This window comes from Saccopteryx leptura, chromosome 1, assembly GCF_036850995.1.
Source record: "Saccopteryx leptura isolate mSacLep1 chromosome 1, mSacLep1_pri_phased_curated, whole genome shotgun sequence".
In the NCBI taxonomy this organism is placed as follows: Eukaryota; Metazoa; Chordata; class Mammalia; order Chiroptera; family Emballonuridae; genus Saccopteryx; species Saccopteryx leptura.
The window spans coordinates 50,866,219-50,890,561 of NC_089503.1; the positions used below are offsets into that span (position 1 = coordinate 50,866,219).

Genomic DNA, 24,343 nt, shown 5'->3' on the forward strand with positions numbered 1-24,343 from the left:
ACAAAACAAACAAACAAACAAAAAAACAGTATCTTTAAATTGCTGGTGGTAACTTGGCATTCAAAAAAGAAAAGGTTTTAAAGAACAAATAAATTTTTTAGTAGCTCTTGACTGAGAAATACTTAGTAATAACACTAAATAAATTTGTATTTTTATTAGTTGACACATCTACATAACTACATAACATATGTTTGAAGTATTTTACATGCTACATGCAGTGTGTGGTACATTTGTTGTGTTCTTTGCCATTACTGGTCTGTAGTCTAACGTGTGAAACTTATGGACTGAGGACCACTGTGAAGTCTTGAGCAAGACAATGACACTGAAAGTCTAAATCTTCCATGATGAGGAAGGGTGAGAGATAAGAGTAGAACCACTTAAAAAGCTTGTGATCTATTCTGTGGGCAAAGGTGGCTGGACCAGGGTATTTTTTTTGTTTTGTTTTGTTTTTATTTTTCTGAAGTTGGAAACGGGGAGGCAGACAGACTCCTGCATGTGCCTGACCGGGATCCATCCGGCATGCCCACCAGGGGGCGATGCTCTGCCCATCTGGGGCATTGTTCTGTTGCAACCAGAGCCATTCTAGCGCCTGAGGCAGAGGCCATAGAGCCATCCCCAGCGCCCGGGCCAGCTTTGCTCCAATGGAGCCATGGCTGCGGGAGGGGAAGAGAGAGACAGAGAGGAAGGAGAGGGGGAGGGATGGAGAAGCAGATGGGAGCTTCTCCTGTGTTCCCTGGCCGGGAATCGAACCCGGGACTTCTGCATGCCAGGCCGACACTCTACCACTGAGCCAACCGGCCAGGGCCTGGACCAGGGTATTTTATTTTCTTTTGTGTTATTTGTTTTGGATGATCTGTTTACTAGCAAGTCATAGAAGTTCCCCATTTTGATTAAAAGAACTCCTAAAACTGTGTTTTTCAATGTTTAACTCATAATTCTTGTGAGCAGTGCAAAATCAATTTAATCAGTAATGATGAGCCATTTAAAAAAGATGGAAAATAGCAGAGCACTCTGCCTGTAGTGAGGGAGTATTGTTCTTTTATTTTTTTCAGTTATATAGATTTTGTGTGTACCAGATCATGATATAAAATAAAATACATTGCCTATTGTGGAATGCAGCCAAAAATGTTTGAGAAATACTGTCTGGAAGTTGGTTTTATTGCTTTTAGAAGACAGTGTTAGAACTTGGACAGTAAATCCCTCTTAGGTGCCTATTCTAGATCCTGCCTTACTAATTTGTTTCAACAAGTAACTCTTTGAGGATCTGCTATGAGCAAGGCACTGTCTGAGAGGAAGAAAGAAGCTCTGATTACTGATAACTGGGATCTAAAGTTAGACTAAAATTGGCAACTGGACATTTATCATGGTATTATTAATCTGATTTGTTGATGTCAGTCTCAACCCAAATATTATGTATCGAGATTCTTTTGCTTATAATTAATAGAAAACAATTGAAACCCTTGCTAAAAGGAAGTTTATTGGTTCATAGAACTAACCCTGGCCGGTTGGCTCAGTAGTAGAGTGTCGGCCTGGTGTGCAGGAGTCCCGGGTTCGATTCCCGGCCAGGGCACACAGGAGAAGCGCCCATCTGCTTCTCCACCCCTCCCCCTCTCCTTCCTCTCTGTCTCTCTCTTCCCCTCCCACAGCCGAGGCTCCATTGGAGCAAAATTGGCCCGGGCGCTGAGGATGGCTCTGTGGCCTCTGCCTCAGGCGCTAGAATGGCTCTGGTTGCAACAGAGCAATGCCCCGGATGGGCAGAGCATCGCCCCCTGGTGGGCATGTTGGGTGGATCCAGGTCGGGTGCATGCAGGAGTCTGTCTGACTGCCTCCTGTTTCCAGCTTCAGAAAAATACAAAAAAAAAAAGAAAGAAAAAAAAAGTCAAGAGATTAAGTGGCATTCTGGCCTCAGTCTGGAACCAGTGGCTCAGTGATATCATGAGGATTAGATTTCTTTCATGTCATGGCTGCTTACTTGATGTCAGCTTTACTTTAAAGTTGATTTCTCTTGAAGGTCCAGGTAAGCTAAATGCTGTCTCATTAATTTTGAGAATCTTTTTTTTTAGCATTACCAATAAAAGTCTAGTTATTCATTCTGACTAGACTGTGTCAATCAAATGCTTATCCTTGAGTCTATCACTGTTGTCAGAGGGTAAGAATAACCTGATTGGTTCAGCCTGGTTCATGTCCTGCACCTAGAAAAGGGAGTAGGGATAAGACTAAGTCAGTTTTCCCAAAAACGTGGATCTTCATGATGGATGACTCATGATTTTCCTCTATTTGTATTCAACCATCTTGGTGTGGGAATGAATAAAGTGAACTTGTAACACTGCAAAGGTGCTGCTTCAGATGATACAACATGGAGTGCAGGCTGGGTAGGCATAGAAGGAAGAGAGGTGAGGAATCCAACAGAAGATAGAAAATGGAGTGAGGTAGGAAGATTGGGGAGCTGCGGGGGGGGGGGGGAGCTGGTGGTGGAAGGACTGAACAAAAAAAGAAAAAGAAAAAACTCATGGACATGGATTGTGGTGATTGCCGAGGGGAGGGGTATGGGGGGAAGTGGAGAAGAGTATAGGAGGGGTAAATGGTGATGAATGGGAACTTGACTTGGGATGGTGAACACACAATACAATGTTTAGATAATGTGTTGTACGATTGTGCACCTGAAACCTGTATAATTTTGTTAACTAGTGTTTCCCCAATCAATTCAACAAAAAGGAACAAAAAAAAGAAAAGAAAATGGAGGAAATAAGCTCATTAAAGAATACAGGTGACCCTGGCTGGTTGGCTCAGTAGTAGAGCATCAGCTCGGCGTGTGGAAGTCCCGGGTTTGATTCCGGCCAGGGCACACAGGAGAGGCGCCCATCTGCTTCTCCACCCCTCCCCCTCTCCTTCCTCCCTGTCTCTCTCTTCCCCTCCCGCAGCCAAGGCTCCAATGGAGCAAAGTTGGCCCGGGCGCTGAGGATGGCTCCATGGCCTCTACCTCAGGCTCTAGAATTGCTCTGCAGCAACGGAGCAATGGCCCAGATGGGCAGACATCGCCCCCTGGTGGGCACGCCAGGTTGATCCTGGTCGGGTGCATGTGGGCGTCTGTCTGACTGCCTCCCCACTTCTAACTTCGGAAAAATACCAAAAAAAAAAAAAAAAAAAAAAGAAAGAAAGAATACAGGTAATCAAGGAATGACATATTGAGATTTTAAATGTCCGTGGTAGAGCAATCTCAGATAATGTGAGAACTTAGTGTAACACTGGAAGTGATTGGCTAAAGTTGAGTAGAAATAAATGAAGGTCTAAAAATTTTGAGGCTAGGTGGATCATACAAATAGATGATGAAATGGATTTTAGAATTATGAAGTTTACTATATAAGCTTGGACTCAGTCTTCAGTGAATGGGGGGAAGTGCCTGAAAGCAGTTAGATAATTGTGAGGGTGAGTGAATGATAGCAGAGTTGCAGGGCATAAGCCTTAGAGAATGAGCTTTTATACAAAATAGGTAGTGCTGTTTCTTCTGCTTCCTACAAATATACTTTCTCTGTGTGTGTTTTTAATGGTTAATTTATGTATTTCATAACTATTTGTTTAAATTTATACTCAATGATATTACCACTTTTTATTAATAATTTAAAAATTTGAAAACCTTTGAAATAAAATATATTTTCAACAGAACTACAGTAGATTCCTGTGACCTTAAAAACTTGTTCGAGTCCCTGTAAAGTTATGTTCTCAGGAGAGATGGGTCTTAGCTTCCTTCACAGTGAGATCAAGTAGGTCTAACGGAAACTGAATGTTAGAACTAGTGGACTGGGTGACCATGAGACATGAAACATAGGGAGATTTTGCTTTTAAAATGTTTTAATATGAAAGTAATAAGAGAAATTGGGAGTTACTACAGGGGCATTAAGATCAAGTTGGGCTTTTTCAGGATGGATATGTACATATTAGATGTTAGAGAAAAAGTGCTTCTAAGAGGGAAGACTGAGTGGAGAAATAATTCTAAGAGCAAAATCTGGAAGAAAGGGTGCTGGCATTTAATACAAAGATAAGAGGAAGGAACAAGGAAAGATAATTTTGTGAACAGATTTTGAGTTAGAGATTGGGAGCTCAGTAACACGTGGGTGCAGCATCATTGGTTGAGAGTTGAAGATAGAATTTAAGGCTTGTAGAGACTTGAAATATCCCTTTTGGAAAGTGTTGTAAAAGGATTCTTGTTTGCCACTGATATGTATATATATATTTTTTAGAGAGAGATGAAAAGCATTAGTTCTTCTTTGTGGCACCTTAGTTGTTCATTGATTGCTTTCCACATTTGTGCCTTGATGTGGGGGGTGCTCCAACTGAGCCAGTGACCCCTTGCTCAAGCCAGTGACCTGTGGTGAACCCAGTGACCTTGAGTTCAAGCCAGCAACCTTTGGGCTCAAGGCAGTGACTGTGGTGTCATGTGTATGATCCTGTGCTCAAGCTGGTGATCCTGTGCTCAACCTGGAGAGTCCTCATTCATGCTGGTGAGCTCGAGTTTTTTTGTTTTGTTTTTTTAATTTTTGTATTTTTCTGAAGTTGGAAACGGGGAGGCAGTCAGACAGACTCCCTCATGCGCCCAACTGGGATCCACTCGGCATGCCCACAAGGGGGCGGTGCTCTTCCCATCTGGGGCGTCTCTCTGTTGCCACCAGAGCCATTCTAACGTCTGAGGCAGAGGCCATGGAGCCATCCTCAGCGCCTGGGCCAACTCTGCTCCAATGAAGCCTTGGCTGCAGGAGGAGAAGAGAGAGACAGAGAGGAAGGAGAAGGGGAGGGGTGGAGAAGCAGATGGGCGCTTCTCCTGTGTGCCCTGGCCAGGAATCAAACCTACACGCCAGGCCGACGCTCTACCACTGAGCCAATCAGCCAGGGCCCGACCTCGGAGTTTTGAACCTGGGCCCTCTGCGTCCTAGATTGATGCTCTGTCCACCTTGCCACTGCCTGGTCAGGTGCCACTAATAATCTTAATAGTATAGAAACACATGTGAACTTGTTTCAGGCCAAGGAAGCATGATGATCTGACTTTCTCTAATAGTGCCTTTACCTGAGAGAGGGTTGGAAAAGCAGATAATGAGATGATTCAGACTGGGAATTACGTAGTGTGAGCAAAGATTTAGAGGTTAATGAATGTATAAAGTATTGGTGTGGGTAGCTGTAAATGCTAAATGACACATGTCTGATGCAGCCAGAAGAAGGCATATTATAAATATGGATGCTACAAATAGAGATGTAGAGTTAGTGTTAGAATGAGTTCTTTCTTTACTTTTTATCTGGTTAGAACTAAATGAATTAATTCTAGTCTCTGGATTTATTAGGATTATACTTTAGAAGGATTTTTGAATCATAATAGCCAGCTCTTCCTCTTTACTAGTTTGTGTGAAAGGGAGCTTCAAAATTGAATGTCATTGCCCTGGCCGGTTTGCTCAGTGGTAGAGCGTCGGCCTGGCGTGCAGGAGTTCTGGGTTCGATTACCGCCAGGGCACACAGGAGAAGCGCCCATCTGCTTCTCCACCCCATCCCCCTCCTTCCTCTCTGTCTCTCTCTTCCCTTCCTGCAGCCAAGGCTCCATTGGAGCAAAGTTGGCCCGGGCGCTGAGGATGGCTCTATGGCCTCTGTCTCAGGCGCTAGAATGGCTCTGGTTGCAACAGAGCAACGCTCCAGATGGGCAGAGCATCGCCCCCTGGTGGGCGTGCCAGGTCGATCCCGGTCGGGCACATGCGGGAGTCTGTCTGACTGCCTCCTCGTTTCCAACTTTAGGAAAAAAAAAATACAAAAAAAATACAAAATTGAATGTCACTTAGTTTTTTTTTGTTGTTGTTGTTGTTGTTTGTACTTTTTTTTTTCCTGAAGCTGGAAACGGGGAGAGATAGCCAGACAGACTCCCGCATGCGCCCAACCGGAATCCACCCGACACGCCCACCATGGGGCCACGCTCTGCCCACCAGGGGGCAATGCTCTGCCCCTCCGGGGTGTTGCTCTGTCGCAACCAGAGCCACTCCAGCGCCTGGGGCAGAGGCCAAGGAGCCATCCCCAGCGCCCGAGCCATCATTGCTCCAGTGGAGCCTCGGCTGCGGGAGGGGAAGAGAGAGACAGAGAGGAAGGAGAGGGGGAGGGGTGGAGAAGCAGATGGGTGCTTCTCCTGTATGCCCTTGTCGGGAATTGAACCCGGGACTTCTGCTCGCTGGGCTGACGCTCTACCACTGAGCCAACCGGCCAGGGCCGAATGTCACTTAGTTTTATTGCATTCATTTTTTTAGTTGAAATTTTTTATTTTGCTGATGTACAAATAGACTATAACAATACACTTTTTTTTTCATTCAATAAGAGTTTACTGAGCACACCGCACAGCAGCGCATAAAAGCAATAAAATAAAAATAGTGCTAGGTGGTGATTTGAGTTAGGCGGAAAAATCAGGCAAAGGAAGGAGGAAAGTGAGGAGTGGCTAGAGAGAGACAATTATAAAAACAGGTAACATTAATTGGGGGTTACAGCAGTCCAGTGTGCCAGGCACTTCACTTCCAAAAGCCTAACAATACACTTTTTATGGTTTCTAAACTCTGATGATTTCCTAAGATGCTATTGTCCTTCACAGGCAGTGCCTGATCTTCTGTGAAAGTCGAACCTGCCTTCCTATCTACCGACTGAATTCATTTGTTTTTTCAGAAGTCTTGTCAGATGTTTGGTTTCTTTTTTTTTTTTTTTTTTTTTTACAGAAACAGAGAGAGAGTCAGAGAGAGAGAGATAGATAGGAACAGAGAGGAACAGAGAGAGAGATGAGAAGCATCAATCATTAGTTTTTCGTTGCAACACCTTAGTTGTTCATTGATTGCTTTCTCATATGTGCCTTGACCGTGGGACTACAGCAGACCAAGTAAGCCCTTGCTCAGGCGAGCAACCTTGGGTCCAAGCTGGTGAGCCTTGCTTAAATCAGATGAGCGCATGCTCAAGCTGGAGACCTTGCGGTCTCGAACCTGGGTCCTCCGCTTCCCAGTCCAATGCTCTATCCACTGCGCCACTTCCGGGTCAGGCTGTATTTTTCTGAAGTAGGAAACAGGGAGGTAGTCAGACAGACTCCCGCATGCGCCCAACCGGGATCCACCCGGCACGCCCACCAGGGGATGATGCTCTGCCCATCTGGGGCGTTGCTCTGTTGCAACCAGGGCCATTCTAGCGCCTGAGGCAGAGGCCATGGAGCCATCCTCAGTGCCCAGACCGACTTTGCTCCAATGGAGCCTTGGCTGCAGGAGGGGAAGAGAGAGACAGAGAGGAAGGAGAGGGGGAGGGGTGGAGAAGCAGATGGGCGCTTCTCCTGTGTGCCCTGGCTGGGAATCGAACCCAGGACTCCTGCACGCCAGGCCGATGCTTTTCCACTGAGCCAACCCACCAGGGCCCAGATGTTTTCTTTGTTGGCTTCACCATGCTGTTACTTCATTTGAAAGACTTCATTTTCTAATTGTAAAATAGTCCTTTCAATCTTATAATCCTTACTGACCGGGGATACCCAATTTGACTCCCATTTCTTTTAATTTAGATCCAGCTGTGAGTTACTTATTCTTTCACTGCCAGTTTAAATCTTGAACAGTTTCCTTAACTTCTGGAGTTCTTTTTGAGTGTGTTCAATCATATGAACTATGATTTTCTTTCTTTTTTTTTTTTTTAAGCAAGTGAGAGGCGGGGAGGCAGAGACAGACTCCTGCATGCGTGCCAACTAGGATCCACCTGGCAAGCCCACTAGGAAGCAATGCTCTGCCCATCCTGGGCCAGTGCTCTGAACCAAACCATTTCAGCACCTGAGGTGAGGCCGTTGAGCCATCCTCAGTGCTCGGGGCCAAATTGTTCCAGCCATTAGCTGCGGGAGGGGAGGGGAGAGAGAGAGAGAAAGAGAGAAAGGGGAAGGGTGGAGAAGCAGGTGGTCACTTCTCCTGTGTGCCCTAACGGGAATCGAACCCTGGACTTCCACACGCGGGTGGCCACTCTACCACTGAGCCAACCAGGCAGGGCCTGAACTAGATTTTCATTATATACTTTCTAGGTATTGCATCAGTGCTGTCACATTAGATTCAGAGTCTCAAGTCAAATCTCTTGATGCTCTAACTGGGCCATAGAATTGTTTACACACTCTTGCCATGCAGTAATGTCATTTTTCTGGCCTGAGGAAGGGACTTGAAGTTCATATCGTTTCATGCTGAGCAATTCAATTGGTTGGTGGGCAGCCAGTCTTTCAGATTCATTTCTCATTATGTCAGTTTCAAAAGCAGAATAATCTAGGACTGCCAGGTAGCTCAGTTAGTTCTTAGAAGGTCTGTATCTATGTGTTTCCTTCTCCACCAGTGCTGCAGCCGCTTCTCATACTCTAGGTGCTTTATAACCTTGGTCAAAATACAGCAGCGCATCCACCACAACTTCTCCAGCCACCAAACCTGTGCCTGCCATTCTTAAGTCCATTTGAGTTCTCTCAGTTTTATTGCATTCTTATCAGTGTTTTTTGTGTGTATGTGTTACTGCTGAGCACAGTGCTTGCTGAAATTTGCCAAATTTTAGAAAGAGAAGGAAATGAACTTGGAGGTTAATTTTGTTCCGTGTCTGTATATTTCATCATCCACTGTAAGACAAGTAGCAATCAGTGATGTGTCAAAGAACCCTCAGGGTAGTGTTTTGTAGTCCAGTTAAATGTCTGACACCACCCTCCCCCCCAATTCCCTTTTTAGGACTGATGAATTCATAATGGGAAGAAAATATTAAGGTTTATTTTTAGGGCTAGCCTTCTAAATGTCTTACTTAATTTTTTTTCTTTTTTTCCAAATGAGAGGAGGGGAGATATAGAGACAGACTCCTGCATGTGCCCTGACCAGGATCCACCTGATCCTCCCCCCACCTCCGGCTGATGCTCTGCCCATCTGGAGCCATGCTTGCAACCGAGTTATTTTTAGCACCTGAGGCAGAAGCTCCATTGAGCCTTCCTCAGCATCCTGGGCCAATGTGCTTGAACCAATTGAGCCATGGCTATGGGAGGGTAGGGTGGGAGAGGGAGGGGTGGAGAAGCAGATGGTTGCTTCTCCTGTGTGCCCTGACCAGGACTCGAACTTAGGACATCCACATGCCAGGCCAATGCTCTACCCTGAGCCAACTGGCCAAGACCTTATTTAATTTTTAATTTAAGAGAACTGTGTTACCTGCTGAAGTCTTCAAAAATATGTTTAGCTATAGTACAGGTTAGAAGGCTATAAATTCTTTTCTTACCTTTTAGTCTTCAACTAAATTTCCACCTGCTCTTTGAATCTTGTTTCTATCACTCTTACCCCGTGGTCTTGCTTTTCTATAAACTCAAAGCCCCTTTGTATCATTCCTTGGGGATCTAGCGAAGTTAGCAATCAGCTTCTTAAGAGCAGACATTGAACAAAACATTTAGTACATAATAGATGCTCAGCAGATAGTTCTAAGCAACTATACATTTGAGTGCATATATTGTATAGTAGAAATCTTAAGAGGAGTTCCAAGAAAAGGGGGAAAATCAGCCTGACCAGGCAGTGGCACAGTGGATAGAGCATTGGACTGGGATGTGGAGGACCCAGGTTCGAGACCCCGAGGTTGCCAGCTTGAGCGCAAGCTCATCTGGTTTGAGCAGGGCTCACCGGCTTGAGTCCAAGGTTGTTGGCTCGAGCAAGGGGTCACTCGGTCTGCTGTAGCCTCCCTGGTCAAGGTACATATGAGAAATCAATCAATGAACAACTAAGGAACCACAACGAAGAATTGATGTTTTTCATCTCTTTCCCTTCCTGTCTGTCCCTCTCTCTGACTCTCTCTGTCTCTCCCACAAAAAAAAAAAAAAAAGAAAAAAGGGAAAATCAGCTATTCTGAGAAGTGATTCTGTGTCCACAAATATCTACAGTATGAAAAACAAAAAAACAAAATTATTGATGATTTTGAAGAGTTTAAAAGATAGTTGTAATGCTAGTAGCCGAGGCCAGGCAGGTTCACATTGGATTTGGGCAGAAGGTAGAGGAACTGCAGAGCTGGATAGCATTGGGCCATTCCTGTTTAATAGAGTCTCTCAATAGCAGATGAGCAAACAGGTGGGGGAAAACCTGTTCTCAATGCAGAAGACAAACAAACAGCAAAATGGCCCCTCATAGTGGTGGGCAGGCAATCCACAATCCGCTCCAACAGCCATAGCTTTACATAGGTTATGCACATGTGGCCCTGCCACATGCTTATGCGCTAATCATGCAAAGTGCAAGCTAGCAAGCTTAACACAGCTGTTTTCAAAACAATCTACCCCTTTAGGGTTGCTTGCTGCACAATCTATGAGACAGGTATCTTTCGCTATGGTCCCTATGCGAGTAGTGAGGTACATTATTACATCACAAACAGCACAGACTACATCAACAGAATTACCAAAGCACAAGCTATACCCAAAATGACAGTAATTATAAACGTGCCCTCACAATGTCTCTGTGAGCATTCTGCCCAGAAAGTTAACTGGAGGCCCACCTAGGCCCCTACTACATCGTAGGTGGGAGGGCCTGTATAGTCCAAGGCTATGTCCACTAAAGCTGTGAAGTGTCCATGGTGCATATCTGCAACTGGATGAGAGCAGCTTCCTGATGCAGGAGGGCCTCCACAGGTACTGTGGCTCTCCTGTCAGGGTCTCGTATACTATTCATAAGTGGCATGTCCATCCAACAAGGGAGCCAGTGCCCCTCTCTTGTCAAAGTCCCTGCTTCAAGAGTCCATTATACCTCTCAATGATCAGTTCACAATAGTTCAACTGTCTGTACAAATCACCCAAGGTGAAAGTCCATTGTAGGCAACTAGCCATACAGACCTCAGCACCTTTCCATAAATTCTCTGTCCTTTGCCATAGACGCCATCCAAATACCCTTCAAACCCCCTCAGGTCGAAGCTTACAGAGTCTGGCCAAGTTAAGCACACTCAAGGCCTGTGCCACCTTGATAATTCTCTTAGTTGCAACTGCTACTGCAAAAAAGCACCTATTATCTTTTAAAGCCAACACCTGCTGCACATTAGTAGGGGATAAGTGGCTTGTCAGTTTTACACCCGTCCCCATTAGACGAGTCTTCAGCCTTCCCCCTATTCAAACTGGAACAACGGGTCTTGAGGATCCTCTTCTCTCTTAGCTGTCTTCAGCAAATAATCCTGCAACCATGTAGCCTGAATGTGAGCCATTTTCTTGGCAGCTGCCAGGGCTGCCTGCCTCTCCTGCTTTTTCTTTTTTTTTTTTCTTTTCTTTTTATTCAGTGGGAGGAGGGGAGGCAGAGACAGATTCTCAAGTGTGCTGCGACTGGGATCCACCCGGCATGCCCACTAGGGGGCGATGCTCTACCCATTTGGGTAGTTGCTCTGTTGCTCAGTAATCGAGCTCTTCTAAGTTTCTGAGGCAGAGGCCATGGAGCCATCCTCAACACCCAGGGCTAGTTCGCTTTAGTTGAGGCATAGAGAGAGAAGCAAGAGAAGGAGGGCTGGAGAAACAGATGGGCACTTCTGTGTCCCCTGCCCGGGAATCAAACTTGGGACATCCACATGGTGGGATGATGATGCTCTACCACTGAGCCAACCTGCCCGGGCCTTCCCCTGCTTTTTCAATAGCTGGAACCTCTATTGCAGCTTAAGCTGCCTCCAAAGCTGTAACAGGACCTGCCATCCAATTTTTCCTTATCTGTCCCACCCACAATCAAATCTACACAAATCTGTGTTTGGGTAACCTTTACAGGCCTGCTTCTCTTTTTAGGTAGGGGGCAGCATGAGCAGCAGCCCACATGGCCTTATGATTTAGTACTGCCTTCATCCCCCTTAAATCTGTTACCGTCTATGTAACTGTGTTGATGGGCTGCCCCACATAGGCTAAAGATAGCCATTAGTAACCCAAAAAGGGCTGACAGGGCACTGCAGAGAATAAGATCCCTCATCTATGCTGTAAATACTTCCTGATCTGGCCCTCGGGACCTCAGGTTGAAAGCAGTATTCCTCATACCTAGTTCTCAGAGGACCTGCTGCCGCTCAATGTACGACTGCCACTGACTCACTGTCCCCAGCAAGTCTTCAGATTTCTGCCAGACTGTACAAATGGCAGCCATTGCCCACTCTAATAGGGTATGGTTTCCTGGGTTTTCGTGGCAGTTCTGAAGATGCTGCCTCAAGGAGGAATGTGTAGTAATGGCAGCTAATTTCTCCATCTCTGTTCTGGAGAGCATGATGCCATCCACCCCCTACGTCCCACAACTGCAGCAACCAAGATGCCAGGGGCTCTGTGGGTTTCTGCCTGAATTTTGCCCCTAACTCCATCAGCTCTGTCAGGGTGAAGGGCCAGACCACAGAGTGTTCCACTGCCTGTGGAGGGGGTTGTGCCTGCCCCTGAGGCACTCTTGGCTGCTGGGTTTTTACCTTCTGGTGACTACCAGTCTGCTCTGTGTCTGTGGACAGCAGTTTCAGCCCGAACCTTCTCTAAAGAGGATGAGTTGGAAATGCCTGCTACCTCTGGCTCACAGCCACTCCACCAGCACAAATGCAGCTCCATCTTCAGTGACCGCTGAAGCTCGAGGTCTTGAACCTACAGTTGTTTCTCTAACACAGGGGTCCCTAAACTTTTTACACAGGGGGCCAGTTCACTGTCCCTCAGACTGTTGGAGGGCCAGACTATAAAAAAAACTATGAACAAATCCCTGTGCACACTGCACATATCTTATTTTAAAGTAAAAAAACAAAACAGGAACAAATACAATATTTAAAATAAAGAACAAATAAATTTAAATCAACAAACTGACCAGTATTTCAATGGCAACTATGGGCCTGCTTTTGGCTAATGAGATGGTCAATGTCTGGTTCCATATTTGTCACTGCTAGCCATAACAAGTGATATGACGTGCTTCTGGAGCCGTGAGCTGTGTATCCCGCGCCACCGGAAGTAGTACTGTACATGAGCGACGCAGAGCTTTGCGGCGCCACATACAGTACTCCATGAGCACAGGATGCATTTTCACTGACCACCAATAAAGAGGTGCCCCTTCTGGAAATGCGACGGGGCCGGATAAATGGCCTCAGAGGGCCAAAATACAGCGGGCCGGATAAATGGCCTCAGGGGGCCGCATGCTGCCTGCGGGCCGTAGTTTGGAGACCCCTGCCTCTAACAACTGTTGCTGCCAATGTTCTGCTTCTAGAGCAAACCGGAACTCACAAAACTGCAATTTCTTCTTAAGCAACAGTTCCAGTTTCAGGTGCTGTTTGTGTTCAGCCTGCATTTCACACTGAAGCTCTCAAAAGCAGTTGGCCTCCTCCAGCAACTCTTGCATCTCCTGCAGCTGTCTACCTTCAGTCTGCAGCTCATCCTGGAGTTCTCAAACTCAGGCAGTCTCTTACACAGAGCTTTCAGTGTCTGCTCGCAAGGCTGTATAAAAGACCCAGCCCATAGCCCCCAACAGGATAGCCAAAGGGAACAGCCACTCCTCTATCCAGCCCTGCAAGGGTGTTAGTAGCTCCATACTGATCTGATCTGAATCCTACTGACTAGACCAGATGTAATGCCAGTGGCCGAGGCCAGGCAGGTTCACGTTGGATATGGGCAGAAAGTAGAGGAGCTGTAGAGCCAGAAAACGTTGGGCCATTCCCATTTAATAGAGTCTTGCAACAGCGGACAAACGGGCAGGGCAAACCTCTCCTCATGGCATCAGGGAAACAAACAGCAAATGGCCCCTTGCAGTGGTAGGCAGGCAATCTGCAGTTCACCCAAGCAGCTGTAGCCTTACATAGGCTATACACACGTGGCCCTGCCACATGCTCACGCACTAATCATGCAAAGTGCAAGTGTGCAAGCTTAACACGGCTGTTTTCCCTACAATACCTATAATATTAAATTATTTGTATTAGTATTTTTTGTACTTTGGGCCTGATTCTAGCAGGGAATTAAGTGGAAAGCTGGAAAAATTAATGCCAGCTAGAGTTAAAAGTAGCAAACCTTTAAGAAGTAATAGACCTTCAGAAAAATCATATAGACCATATACCTGTTAATGTGTCCTTGCTTTGATGTCAACCCATAGAAAACTATGCTAAAATACTCAATATTTATATATTACCCTTAGGCCTTTTCTAATATAGCACCTCTTTATTTAATAAAGTAGGAAAACGACCATTGTCGCCTTTTGATAACACTATTTGTCCATCCAACAAAGGAGCCAGTTGCCTCCCTCTTGTCAAAGTCCCCGCTTTAAATAGGGGGTTTTAATTGAATTAGTTTTAGTGCATGCTTGAAATTTTTGTAACTTTTGGCTGATTACTCTTCTTTTTATTTTCCTTTTTGGTTGAGTAGATACGACTTATTAAGATTCTCAAGATATGCATTGAAATAGATATCATAATTAGTTCAAAAATATAATGGACAATTTGGCATTGGCACATGTTGGCATAAGATTCTGCATGGATCTTTTCATATTTGATCCACTTCAGATGTTTATAGTCTGTTTAATTCTCTGTGCTGCAAAGAAGAAGCATGTGTACAATACTCACTGGATTAATGAAGCAGAGTAGTAAGATGCAGGTAGGCCTAGTGTATTATTTCATTGAAGGCATATTTTGTATTTTTATGATCCCATTTCTCCTGCAGTAAATTTTAGAAGTATGGTATGAGCAAGTAAGTTTCTATTTGTGACTTGGTTTTGAAGTCAAGTCCTTTTTGAGATTAAGATGAAACAGTTAAGCCTGACCAGGTGGTGGCGCAGTGGATAGATTGTCGGACTGGGATACCAAGGATCCAGGTTCGAGACACGGATGTCGTCAGCTTGAGCGTGGGCAAAAAAGCTCAACAGCTTGGGTTACTCGGTCAAGGCACATATGAGAAAGCAATCAATGAACAACTAAGGTGTCGTAATGCACAACGAAAAACTAATGATTTTTTTTTTTTTTTTTTGTATTTTTCTGAAGTTGGAAACGGGCAGGCAGTCAGACTCCGGCATGCGCCCGACCAGGATCCACCTGGCATGCCCACTAGGGGGTGATGCTCTTCCCATCTGGGGCGTCGCTCTGTTGCAACCAGAGCCATTCTAGCGCCTGAGGCAGAGGCCATGGGTCCATCCCCAGCGCCCGGGCCAACTTTGCTCCAATAGAGCCTTGGCTGTGGGAGGGGAAGAGAGAGACAAAGAGGAAGGAGAGGGGGAAGGGTGGAGAAGCAGATGGGCGCTTCTCCTGTGTACCCTGGCCGGGAATCGAACCCAGGACTCCTGCACGCCAGGCCGATGATCTACCACTGAGCCAACCAGCCAGGGCGAAAAACTAATGATTGATGCTTCTCATCTCTCCGTTCCTGTCTACCCCTCACTGTGACTCTCTCTCTGTCTCTGTAAAAAAAAAAAAAAAAAAAAGAATACATGTTTAAAAAAAAAAAGATGAAACAGTTAAAATGATAGGAACTAGTTGAGAGGTTAGGCTGATTCGTGTCATGTTTAGATTACATAAAATTGGAAAAGAAAAAGTCTTAACCTTAGTGTTCATAAAATAGAACTTGATAAACTTAATATTGTCTTTAAGCCTGCTTTAATGAACAGGTAAGAATAATTCATATTTAGTACATTAAAGCACTAACCTAAGCACTTGGTGTTTCATCAGAAATTATGAGTTGACTGTAAATAGATAGTAGATAGTAAAATGTCTTGGAGATATACTTAAAATTATTTGGTTGCTTAGGATTTTTAAAAATAGTGCAACCTCCTTTGGGCCTCTATTTACTTGTCTTTAAAATAGGTAGGGGACCTGGCTGATTGGCTCATTGGTAGAGCATTGGCCCAATGTGTGGATGTCCTGGTTTTTTGGGTTTTTTTTGCATTTTTCTGAAGCTGGAAACGGGGAGAGACAGTCAGACAGACTCCTGCATGCGCCCCACCGGGATCCACCCGGCACGCCCACCAGGGGCAACGCCCTGCCCACCAGGGGGCGATGCTCTGCCCCTCCGGGGCCTGGGGCAGAGGCCAAGGAGCCATCCCCAGAGCCCAGCCCGGGCCATCTTTGCTCCAATGGAGCCTTGGCTGCGGGAGGGGAAGAGAGAGACAGAGAGGAAGGGGGGGGGGTGGAGAAGCAAACGGGCGCTTCTCCTATGTGCCCTGGCCAGGAATCAAACCCGGGTCACCCGCACGCCAGGCCGACGCTCTACCGCTGAGCCAACCAGCCAGGGCCGATGTCCTGGTTTTGATTCCCAGTCAGGGCATACAAGAAAAGTGACCATTTGCTTCTCCACCTCTCCCTGTCTCCCTCTCTCTCTCTATCTCTCCTCCTGCAGCCATGGCTTGGTTTGAGCAAGTTGGCCTGGGTGCTGAGGATGGCTTCATGACCTCACCTCAGGTGCTAAAGTAGCTCAGATGCCCAGCCATGGAGCAATGGCCCCAGATGGGCAGAGCATTGCCATTGCCCAGGGGGCTTGCCAGGTGGATCCCAGTTGGGGCACATGCGGGAGTCTCTCTGTCTCCCCACTTCTCCCTTAAGAAAAATTAAAAAAAAAAAGGTAGGGTGAACCAGATTGTTGTTTCTTAAGTTTTAATGTATATGCAGATCACCTGGGTACCTTATTAAAATACAGATTCTGATGTAGTAGGTCTGGGATATTGGCCTGAGAATCTGCATTTCTAACAGCTCACTGATGATGCTGATTCCTGTAGTTCACAGATCATGCTGTGAGTAGGAAGAGGCTAGATGGTTTCTAGCTCTGTGTTCAACATAGAATTAAGCAAAACCTTAATAATTCAGTTGTGACATATAAAACTGCCATAATGGGCCTGACCTGTGGTGGTGCAGTGGATAAAGCATCGACCTAGAAAGCTAAGGTTGCTAGTTTAAAACCTAGGGCTTGCCTGGTTAAAGCATATATGAGAAACAACTATGAAACCACCACTCCTGCCTTTTCTTTCTCCTCTCTCTAAAACAAATATTTATTTATTTATTTTTTTACAGAGACAGCGAGAGTCAGAGAGAGGGATAGATAGGGACAGACAGGATTGGAGAGAGATAAGAAGCATCAATCATTTGTTTTTCGTTGTGACACCTTAGTTGTTCATTGATTACTTCCTCATATGTGCCTTGACAGCAGGCCTTCAGCAGACCGAGTAACCCCTTGCTCGAGGCAGCGACCTTGGGTTCAAGCTGGTGAGCTTTGCTCAAACCAGATGAGCCCGCGCTCAAGCTGGCGACCTCCGGGTCTCAAAACTGGGTCCTTCGCATCCCAGTCCGACGTTCTATCCACTGCGCCACCGCCTGGTCAGGCAAATAAAATATTTTTAAAGAAAGCTGCCATAATGAGATAAAAGATGAAATGAAAGTTAAGGCTTTCGGATTGGAAAGGAACAGTACAGCACAAATAAAAAGGGGAATTGTTTTAGAAATATGAGACAATCTCACTGGTATCCATGAGCAAGAAATAATCTAGCCAGGCTTCAGGGGAGGTGGAAAGTTAAAAATAAAGTAGGTTAGCTATAGCTCACATTTCTGTCTCTGGATTTCTGTTCCAGCCTCTGCTCTGACATTTTGGTATGTCTTTAGCTTGCTGTGTTATTTCCTGTGGCCTACACTCTTTGACCTTACAGCCTCAAGACTTTGATAACAGTATATATTTTTCTTAGTTCAGATTTTTCTGAATGAATTGTTTCTACTTGGGTCAGGTGTCCAGCCTTGAGTGAGTTAGCCTTCTATATTTGAGAGAGTCAAGTGTTAGAATCACATGGTAAGAATAGGGCCAAGGAGATCAGTCTCTTTGATGGGGGATGGGCATGAGAAAGGTGCTAATTTCTAGAGAAGTAGAGCCTTATGAGAATAGGCAATGACACCTGTCTGTATCTTTTTTTTAATTCATTTTATTTATTTTTTATTATTTATTCATTTCAGAGAGGAAAGAGAGAGAGGGAGAGGGAGAGAGAGAGAAGGGGGAGGAGCAGGAAGCATCAACTCCCATATGTGCCTTGACCAGGCAAGCCCAAGGGTTTTGAACCAGAGACCTCAGTGTTCCAGGTCGACGCTTTATCCACTGCGCCACCACAGGTTAGGCATCCTGTCTGTATCTTTATAAATGTTCATGAAGAGTAATTTGCTCTATTTAATAGAGTACAAGTGTACTTCATAAAGTCATGTATAATAGTTACATGGACAATAGTTGTGGGGAGGCATAGTGGTAGATCCAGTCTCAGAGAACTGAAAACAATAAATCCTAGTTATAGTATACATATATTCTTTTTTTTTTCTTTTTTTTTCTTTTTTTTGTATTTTTCTGAAGCTGGAAACGGGGAGAGACAGTCAGACAGACTCCTGCATGCGCCCCACCGGGATCCACCCGGCACACCCACCAGGGGCGATGCTCTGCCCCTCCAGGGCGTCGTTCTGCCGCGACCAGAGCCACTCTAGCACCTGGGGCAGAGGCCAAGGAGCCATCCCCAGCGCCCGGGCCATCTTTGCTCCAATGGAGCCTTGGCTGCGGGAGGGGAAGAGAGAGAGAGAGAGAGGAAGGAGGGGGGGGGGGTGGAGAAGCAAATGGGCGCTTCTCCTATGTGCCCTGGCCGGGAATCGAACCCGGGTCCCCCGCACGCCAGGCCGACGCTCTACCGCTGAGCCAACCGGCCAGGGCCTAGTATACATATATTCCCCTGAGTGTTATCAGTATATACACGGGGTAATATTAAATGTAGGCAACACAAATTGAGCTGCCCCCACATGTCTCTTTCCCAGTGAGTACTGTTAAAGAGTCCTGGCTTCCCCACTCTTGACCACTTCCAAGAAAAACAACCTGCTCATGCTTCTACTTGCTGAGTCCTGGATCTCATTTCATACTTTTATCTTGCATATAATTTTAAAGCTAACACTAAGATTATCTTGTGAAGGAATGCAAACAAATTCTCCCATTCTTGGCATCACAGGCAGAGCCACCCAGAACATTTGAGGTTAAACTATATTCTGAAGCTCTTGGTGTAGAGAGAAGTATAGCATTCACCATTTGCATTAGTGAAGTGATTTTCAACTGGTGTGCTAGTGTGTTGCAAGAATTTTTAAAACATGCAATACCTGACTGTTCATCAGGATATCTGACCTCTTTTCCTTTAGATTGTCAAATAAAAAAATGACAGCAGCCAACACAATATCCATCTTCTGTGAATGAATCAAAATTGTATCTATTTTTTTGTCAGATCATCAAAAAAATGTATTTTTGGTGTGCCGCAGAATTTTAGTAATGAGTTTATGTATGCTATGAGATAGAAACTAAAGTTAAAAATCGCTGCATTAGCGAAATCTCTAGGTTCTTATGACAGTTGAAGTACTTGCCAGATTGCCTTATTTTTCCTGAGAGGCTATTCTGTCTGTGCTGTCAGCTACCAATATAGATAATAAAATTTAGAGTCAGTGATAGCACTTAGGCAATAACCATTTCTCCCCTTTGGCTTATTAACAAACCAATGCTACAAATTCTATTCTGTTTTTTTCATGCTTCTAAAATGAATATAGGCCTGAAAATACCATGCCTAGTTAATAAACATCAAATACAGTTATATTTAATTTTCTTTTTTTTTTTTTACAGAGACAGAGTCAGAGAGAGGGACAGATAGGCAGGAACATAGAGAGATAAGAAGCATCAATCATTAGTTTTTCGTTGCAACACCTTAGTTATTCATTGATTGCTTTCTCATATGTGCCTTGACCGCAGGCCTTTAGCAGACCGAGTAACCCCTTGCTCGAGCCAGCGACCTTGGGTCCAAGCTGGTGAGCTTTGCTCAAACCAGATGAGCTCGCACTCAAGCTGGCGACCTCGGGGTCTTGAACCTGGGTCCTCTGTCCCAGTCCAACGCTCTATCCACTGCCCGGTCAGGCTACTTAAAATTTAATGTTACAAAAATAAATTTAGCCTGACCAGGTGGTGGCACAGTGGATAGAGCATTGGACTGGGACACTGAGGACCCAGGTTCAAAATCCCGTCATCACCGGCTTGAGTGCAGGCTCACATAGCTTGAGCGTAGGGTTGCCAGTTTGAGCTTGGGATCATAGACATGACCCCATAGTCACTGGCTTGAGCCCAAAGGTCACTGGCTTAAGCCCAAGGTCGCTGGCTTGAGCAAGGGGTCACTGGCTAGGCTGGAGCCCCCCAAGCAAGGCACATAGGAGAAAGCAATCAATGGACAACAATGGTGGTAGCACTATGAGTTGATGCCCTTTTTTTTTTTTTCAGTGACAGAGAGGGACAGATAGGGACGGGCAGACAGGAAGGGAGAGAGATGAGAAGCGTCAAGTTTTTGTTGTGGCACCTTAGTTATTGAATGCTTTCTCATGTGCCTTGACCGGGGGGGGGGGGGGGTACAGGCGCTACAGTGACCTTGGGCTCAAGCCAGCAACCTTGGGCTTCAATCCACTGACCATGGGGTCATGTCTAGAATCCCACACTCAAGCCAGTGACCCCGCACTCAAGCTGGTGAGCCTGCACTCAACCCAGCGACCTCAGGGTTTTGAACGTGGGTCCTATGTGTCCCAATCTGACACTATCCCCTGTTCTACCACCTGGTCTGGTGAGTTGATGCTTCATATCTCTCTCCTTTCTTCTCTATCCTTCTCTCTCTAAAAAAAAAATTAATGTTACAGTGTTTGGGCAAAAGTGTATATATACAGCTGTGGGTCAAATAAGTTTATAAATATGATATATATGTTTGCTTGCTTATAGTTTGCATTGGGTGTGGGAGACAGGCTGTAAGACGGCAAAGTCATTATAGCCTAAGGCTTAGTTTTAAGACTAAGCCTTTCCTACCCTTTTAATACTAAGATCTTCTCAACACTAAGCTTTTCCCCACACCTTTAACTGTTACATGATGTGGGGTGGTGTACTCTTATGAGGAATCCCATTTATGCCTCAGATAAATGACTTTGTATCAGAAACTTCCTTATTTGTATATTGGCTTAAAGATTTTGATTTATACACTATAAAATGGGGCAGACTAGGAGTACGCGCCTCTCTCTCTCTCTCTCTCTCTCTCTCCCTGAAATTAGCATTGCAGCAAAGAGGTAGCCAAGATGGCAGAGTGCTGAAGGACAAGCCAGTTTGTGCAGAGAGAAGGAGATGGAGAACAGAGGTGAATAAGGCTGGTGAGGTAGAAACCTTTGATTCTAGGAATACTCGGATGAGTGAGTGGCTTTGTGAACCCAGAATGGAAAGGGAAGTGTTTTCCCACTGTGTGTATTTCTTGCCCGCTGGGTGCAAGCTAGGATTAAATGTAATGGCCCACCAGTTCTTGGCTCTGCTGTTTCATTACCGTCTGTCCGAATCAAATGCAAACCTGCATGGGCCAGGCGGCTATGATGGTGGCCGTGGCTACTGGCTTTACAACAGCTTTTTTGGGAAGAAAGCATTTAAGGAAATTATTTGCTCACTTGGAATACTGTCTTCTTTTATCTTATTTATAACTTCTTTTTTTTTCGTTTCAGAAAAAGCCTGTGCAGAAGCTGGGTCAGCAAGAATGTCACTTCTTATATTGGTGTCCATTTTCTTATCTGCAGCTTTTGTTATGTTTTTGGTATACAAAAATTTTCCTCAGCTTAGTGAGTAAGTATACTGAAAAAACTGAAAATGCCTAGACATTTATAGAGATGAAAGTAGATTAAAAGTTAAACTAATTTTAAGCAACAGAACTGTCATAGTGAGTGTATATCACCTCTCATGGCTGGTAGCAATCTATATTGATATTGACATTGTTATTTAAATATTTTCTTCCAAATATGCCTCTTGATTTTCTATGCAAGGTTTTTCTAGCACTGCTCCTCTAATTAAGGCCTAATCTTCTTTATTTATTTATTTTTATTTTTTAATTTTTTTTTTAATGGGGCGACATCAATAAATCAGGATACATATATTCAAAAGATAACAAGTCCAGGTTATCTTGTCGTTCAATTATGTTGCATACCCATCACCCAAAGTCAGATTGTCCTCTGTCACCTTCTATCTAGTTTTCTTTGTGCCCCTCTCCCTTTCCCCCCTCCCCCTGTAACCACCACATTCTTATCAATGTGTCTTAGTTTCACTTTTATGTCCCACCTATGTATGCAATAATGCAGTTCCTGGTTTTTTCTGATTTACTTATTTTGCTTCATATAATGTTATCAAGATCCCACCATTTTGCTGTAAATTATCCGATGTCATCATTTCTTATGGCTGAGTAGTATTCCATAGTGTATATGTGCCACATCTTCTTTATCCAGTCATCTATTGACGGACTTTTTGGTTGTTTCCATGTCCTGGCCACTGTGAACAATGCTGCAGTGAACGTGGGGCTGCACGTGTCTTTACGTATCAATGTTTCTGAGTTTTGGGGGTATATACCCAGTAGAGGGATTGCTGGGTCATAAGGTAGTTCTATTTTCAGTTTTTTGAGGAACCACCATACTTTCTTCCATAATGGTTGTACTAAGGGCCTAATCTTTTTAAAGATCCTGCATATATGTATGTGCTTACCTCCTTCCCTTCTCCCTCCACTTACATACATATGTACATATAAATAAAACTAAGTTAAAATTTTGTGAAACAGGTGGTGGTTTCTGATGTTTTCCAAACTATTTCATTTTATTTTTTAATGCTAGTAGTGACCAAGTAAATTAATTTTACAGTCTATAATATATACTGACCTGCATTTGAAAAAACACTGATGATCTTTTCTGCTTTCCCCCTTTTTTCATCCCTGTTTTTTTCCTTCCTACTTTTCCTTGAGACCAATTTTTGGTTCTTATTCACTCATTTCCTCACCCATTATATCTATGTCTCCTAGTTTATTTTCTCTTCCCTGTTTTATGGAGATAATATGGTGCTTTTCACCATGAAATGGATCTTGTACAAGACTACTGAGATGTAGTTAGACTTTCAACCAGGGCCAGCCCGGTGTGGTAATGGGTAAATAAAATGTGATTTCATGGTATCAGGAAGTTACTGTTTCCTCTAAATTCCTTTCATTAACTATTTCTTATGCTAAAAATTTATCATTAAACTTATTTATATTTTACTACTTTAATTTCTTGCATTAGTATGAACAAATGCCTTTGAGAGGATAGCATGTTGTATTATATGTTAATGTTAGTATGATTGAATTTTAGATTCTTTTAGATTTTGATCTGAGAGTAGAAAATGAGCTGACAGAAAGAGCTATACATAATATAGAGTGTAGATTAAGATTGTCTTTGTTCTTAGTCTACTTTAAGAATAATATCACATGTATTTAATAATGCGTTATTATAAATCTTTTATAATTCTGTTCATTTTTATGTTTGTGTTATGTGTTTGTATGTATGTATACATGCACATGCCTATAAAGGGTTTCCTTAGTTTTTAAATTTAGAATGAGAAAACCCATTTTAGTTAACCCGTTATTTTTGTAGGAATTAAACAGCATTCTTTATTTTATTTTATTTTTGTATTTTTCTGAAGTTGGAAACGGGGAGGCAGTCAGACAGACTCCCGCATGCACCCGACCGGGATCCACTCGGCATGCTCACCAGGGGGCGATGCTCCGCCCATCTGGGGCTACACTCTGCTGCAACCAGAGCCATTGTAGCGCCTGAGTCAGAGGCCATGGAGCCATCCTCAGCGCCCGGGCCAACTTTGCTCCAATGGAGCCTTGGCTGCAGGAGGGGAAGAGAGAGACAGAGAGGAAGGAGAGGGGGAGGGGTGGAGAAGCAGATGGGCGCTTTTCCTGTGTGCCCTGCCGGGAATTGAACACAAGACTCCTACATGCCAGGCTGACGCTCTACCACTGAGCCAACCAGCCAGGGCTAAACAGCATTCTATCAGTATTCTGCAAGGTCAGTTAAATGTTATGTATGCAAATGTGCACCATATAAATTAAGTGCAAAAGTAATTATTTGAGTTTTTTTTAAAGCAAAAGCAGGAGATTATTCAGTTCCAAACAAGAAATCAAATATAAAGTAAAATGAATAGAAAGGGAGAAAATGTCTAAGTATTTTAAAATTTATTTTCTAATTATACTTGACATACAATGTTATATTAGTTTCAGGTATACAGCATAGAAAATGTTCAAGTTCTTATCTGAACTTTGAGCTGAGGTGTGAACTGTAAATTTAATAACATTTTTACTTAATTTCAATTGTAATTGGATATCAACTTAATAAGCTTATCATGAGGTTTACCCCAAATGATGTTAACTATGTTTTAAGTACTGCTAACATCAGTGGTTCATTTCTTAATTCAAAATTTATACCAATGTTGGAGCAAATGCTTTTACTTGTTTAGCTTGGGTCACTTTGAACTTTCATGTATAAATTACATGTCTCTTATACTAAAGCATTAAAAAACAATTTATAGACTTTT

General features: G+C 44.1%; 1 protein-coding gene and 1 pseudogene across 2 annotated transcripts in view; one reads left to right on the top strand and one right to left on the bottom strand.

Annotated features, from left to right (window-relative positions):
• Positions 1–24,343, top strand: part of TMEM41B (transmembrane protein 41B) — a 42,288-nt gene that overhangs the window by 5,548 nt on the left and 12,397 nt on the right. For both annotated transcript variants that reach the window (XM_066366050.1, XM_066366057.1), the window contains exon 2: positions 21,457–21,574. In XM_066366050.1, coding sequence (XP_066222147.1) covers positions 21,457–21,574 — 118 coding nt within the window. The remainder of the gene's footprint in view (positions 1–21,456; positions 21,575–24,343) is intronic.
• LOC136389677 (pre-mRNA-splicing factor SPF27 pseudogene) lies at positions 2,097–8,448 on the bottom strand (annotated as a pseudogene).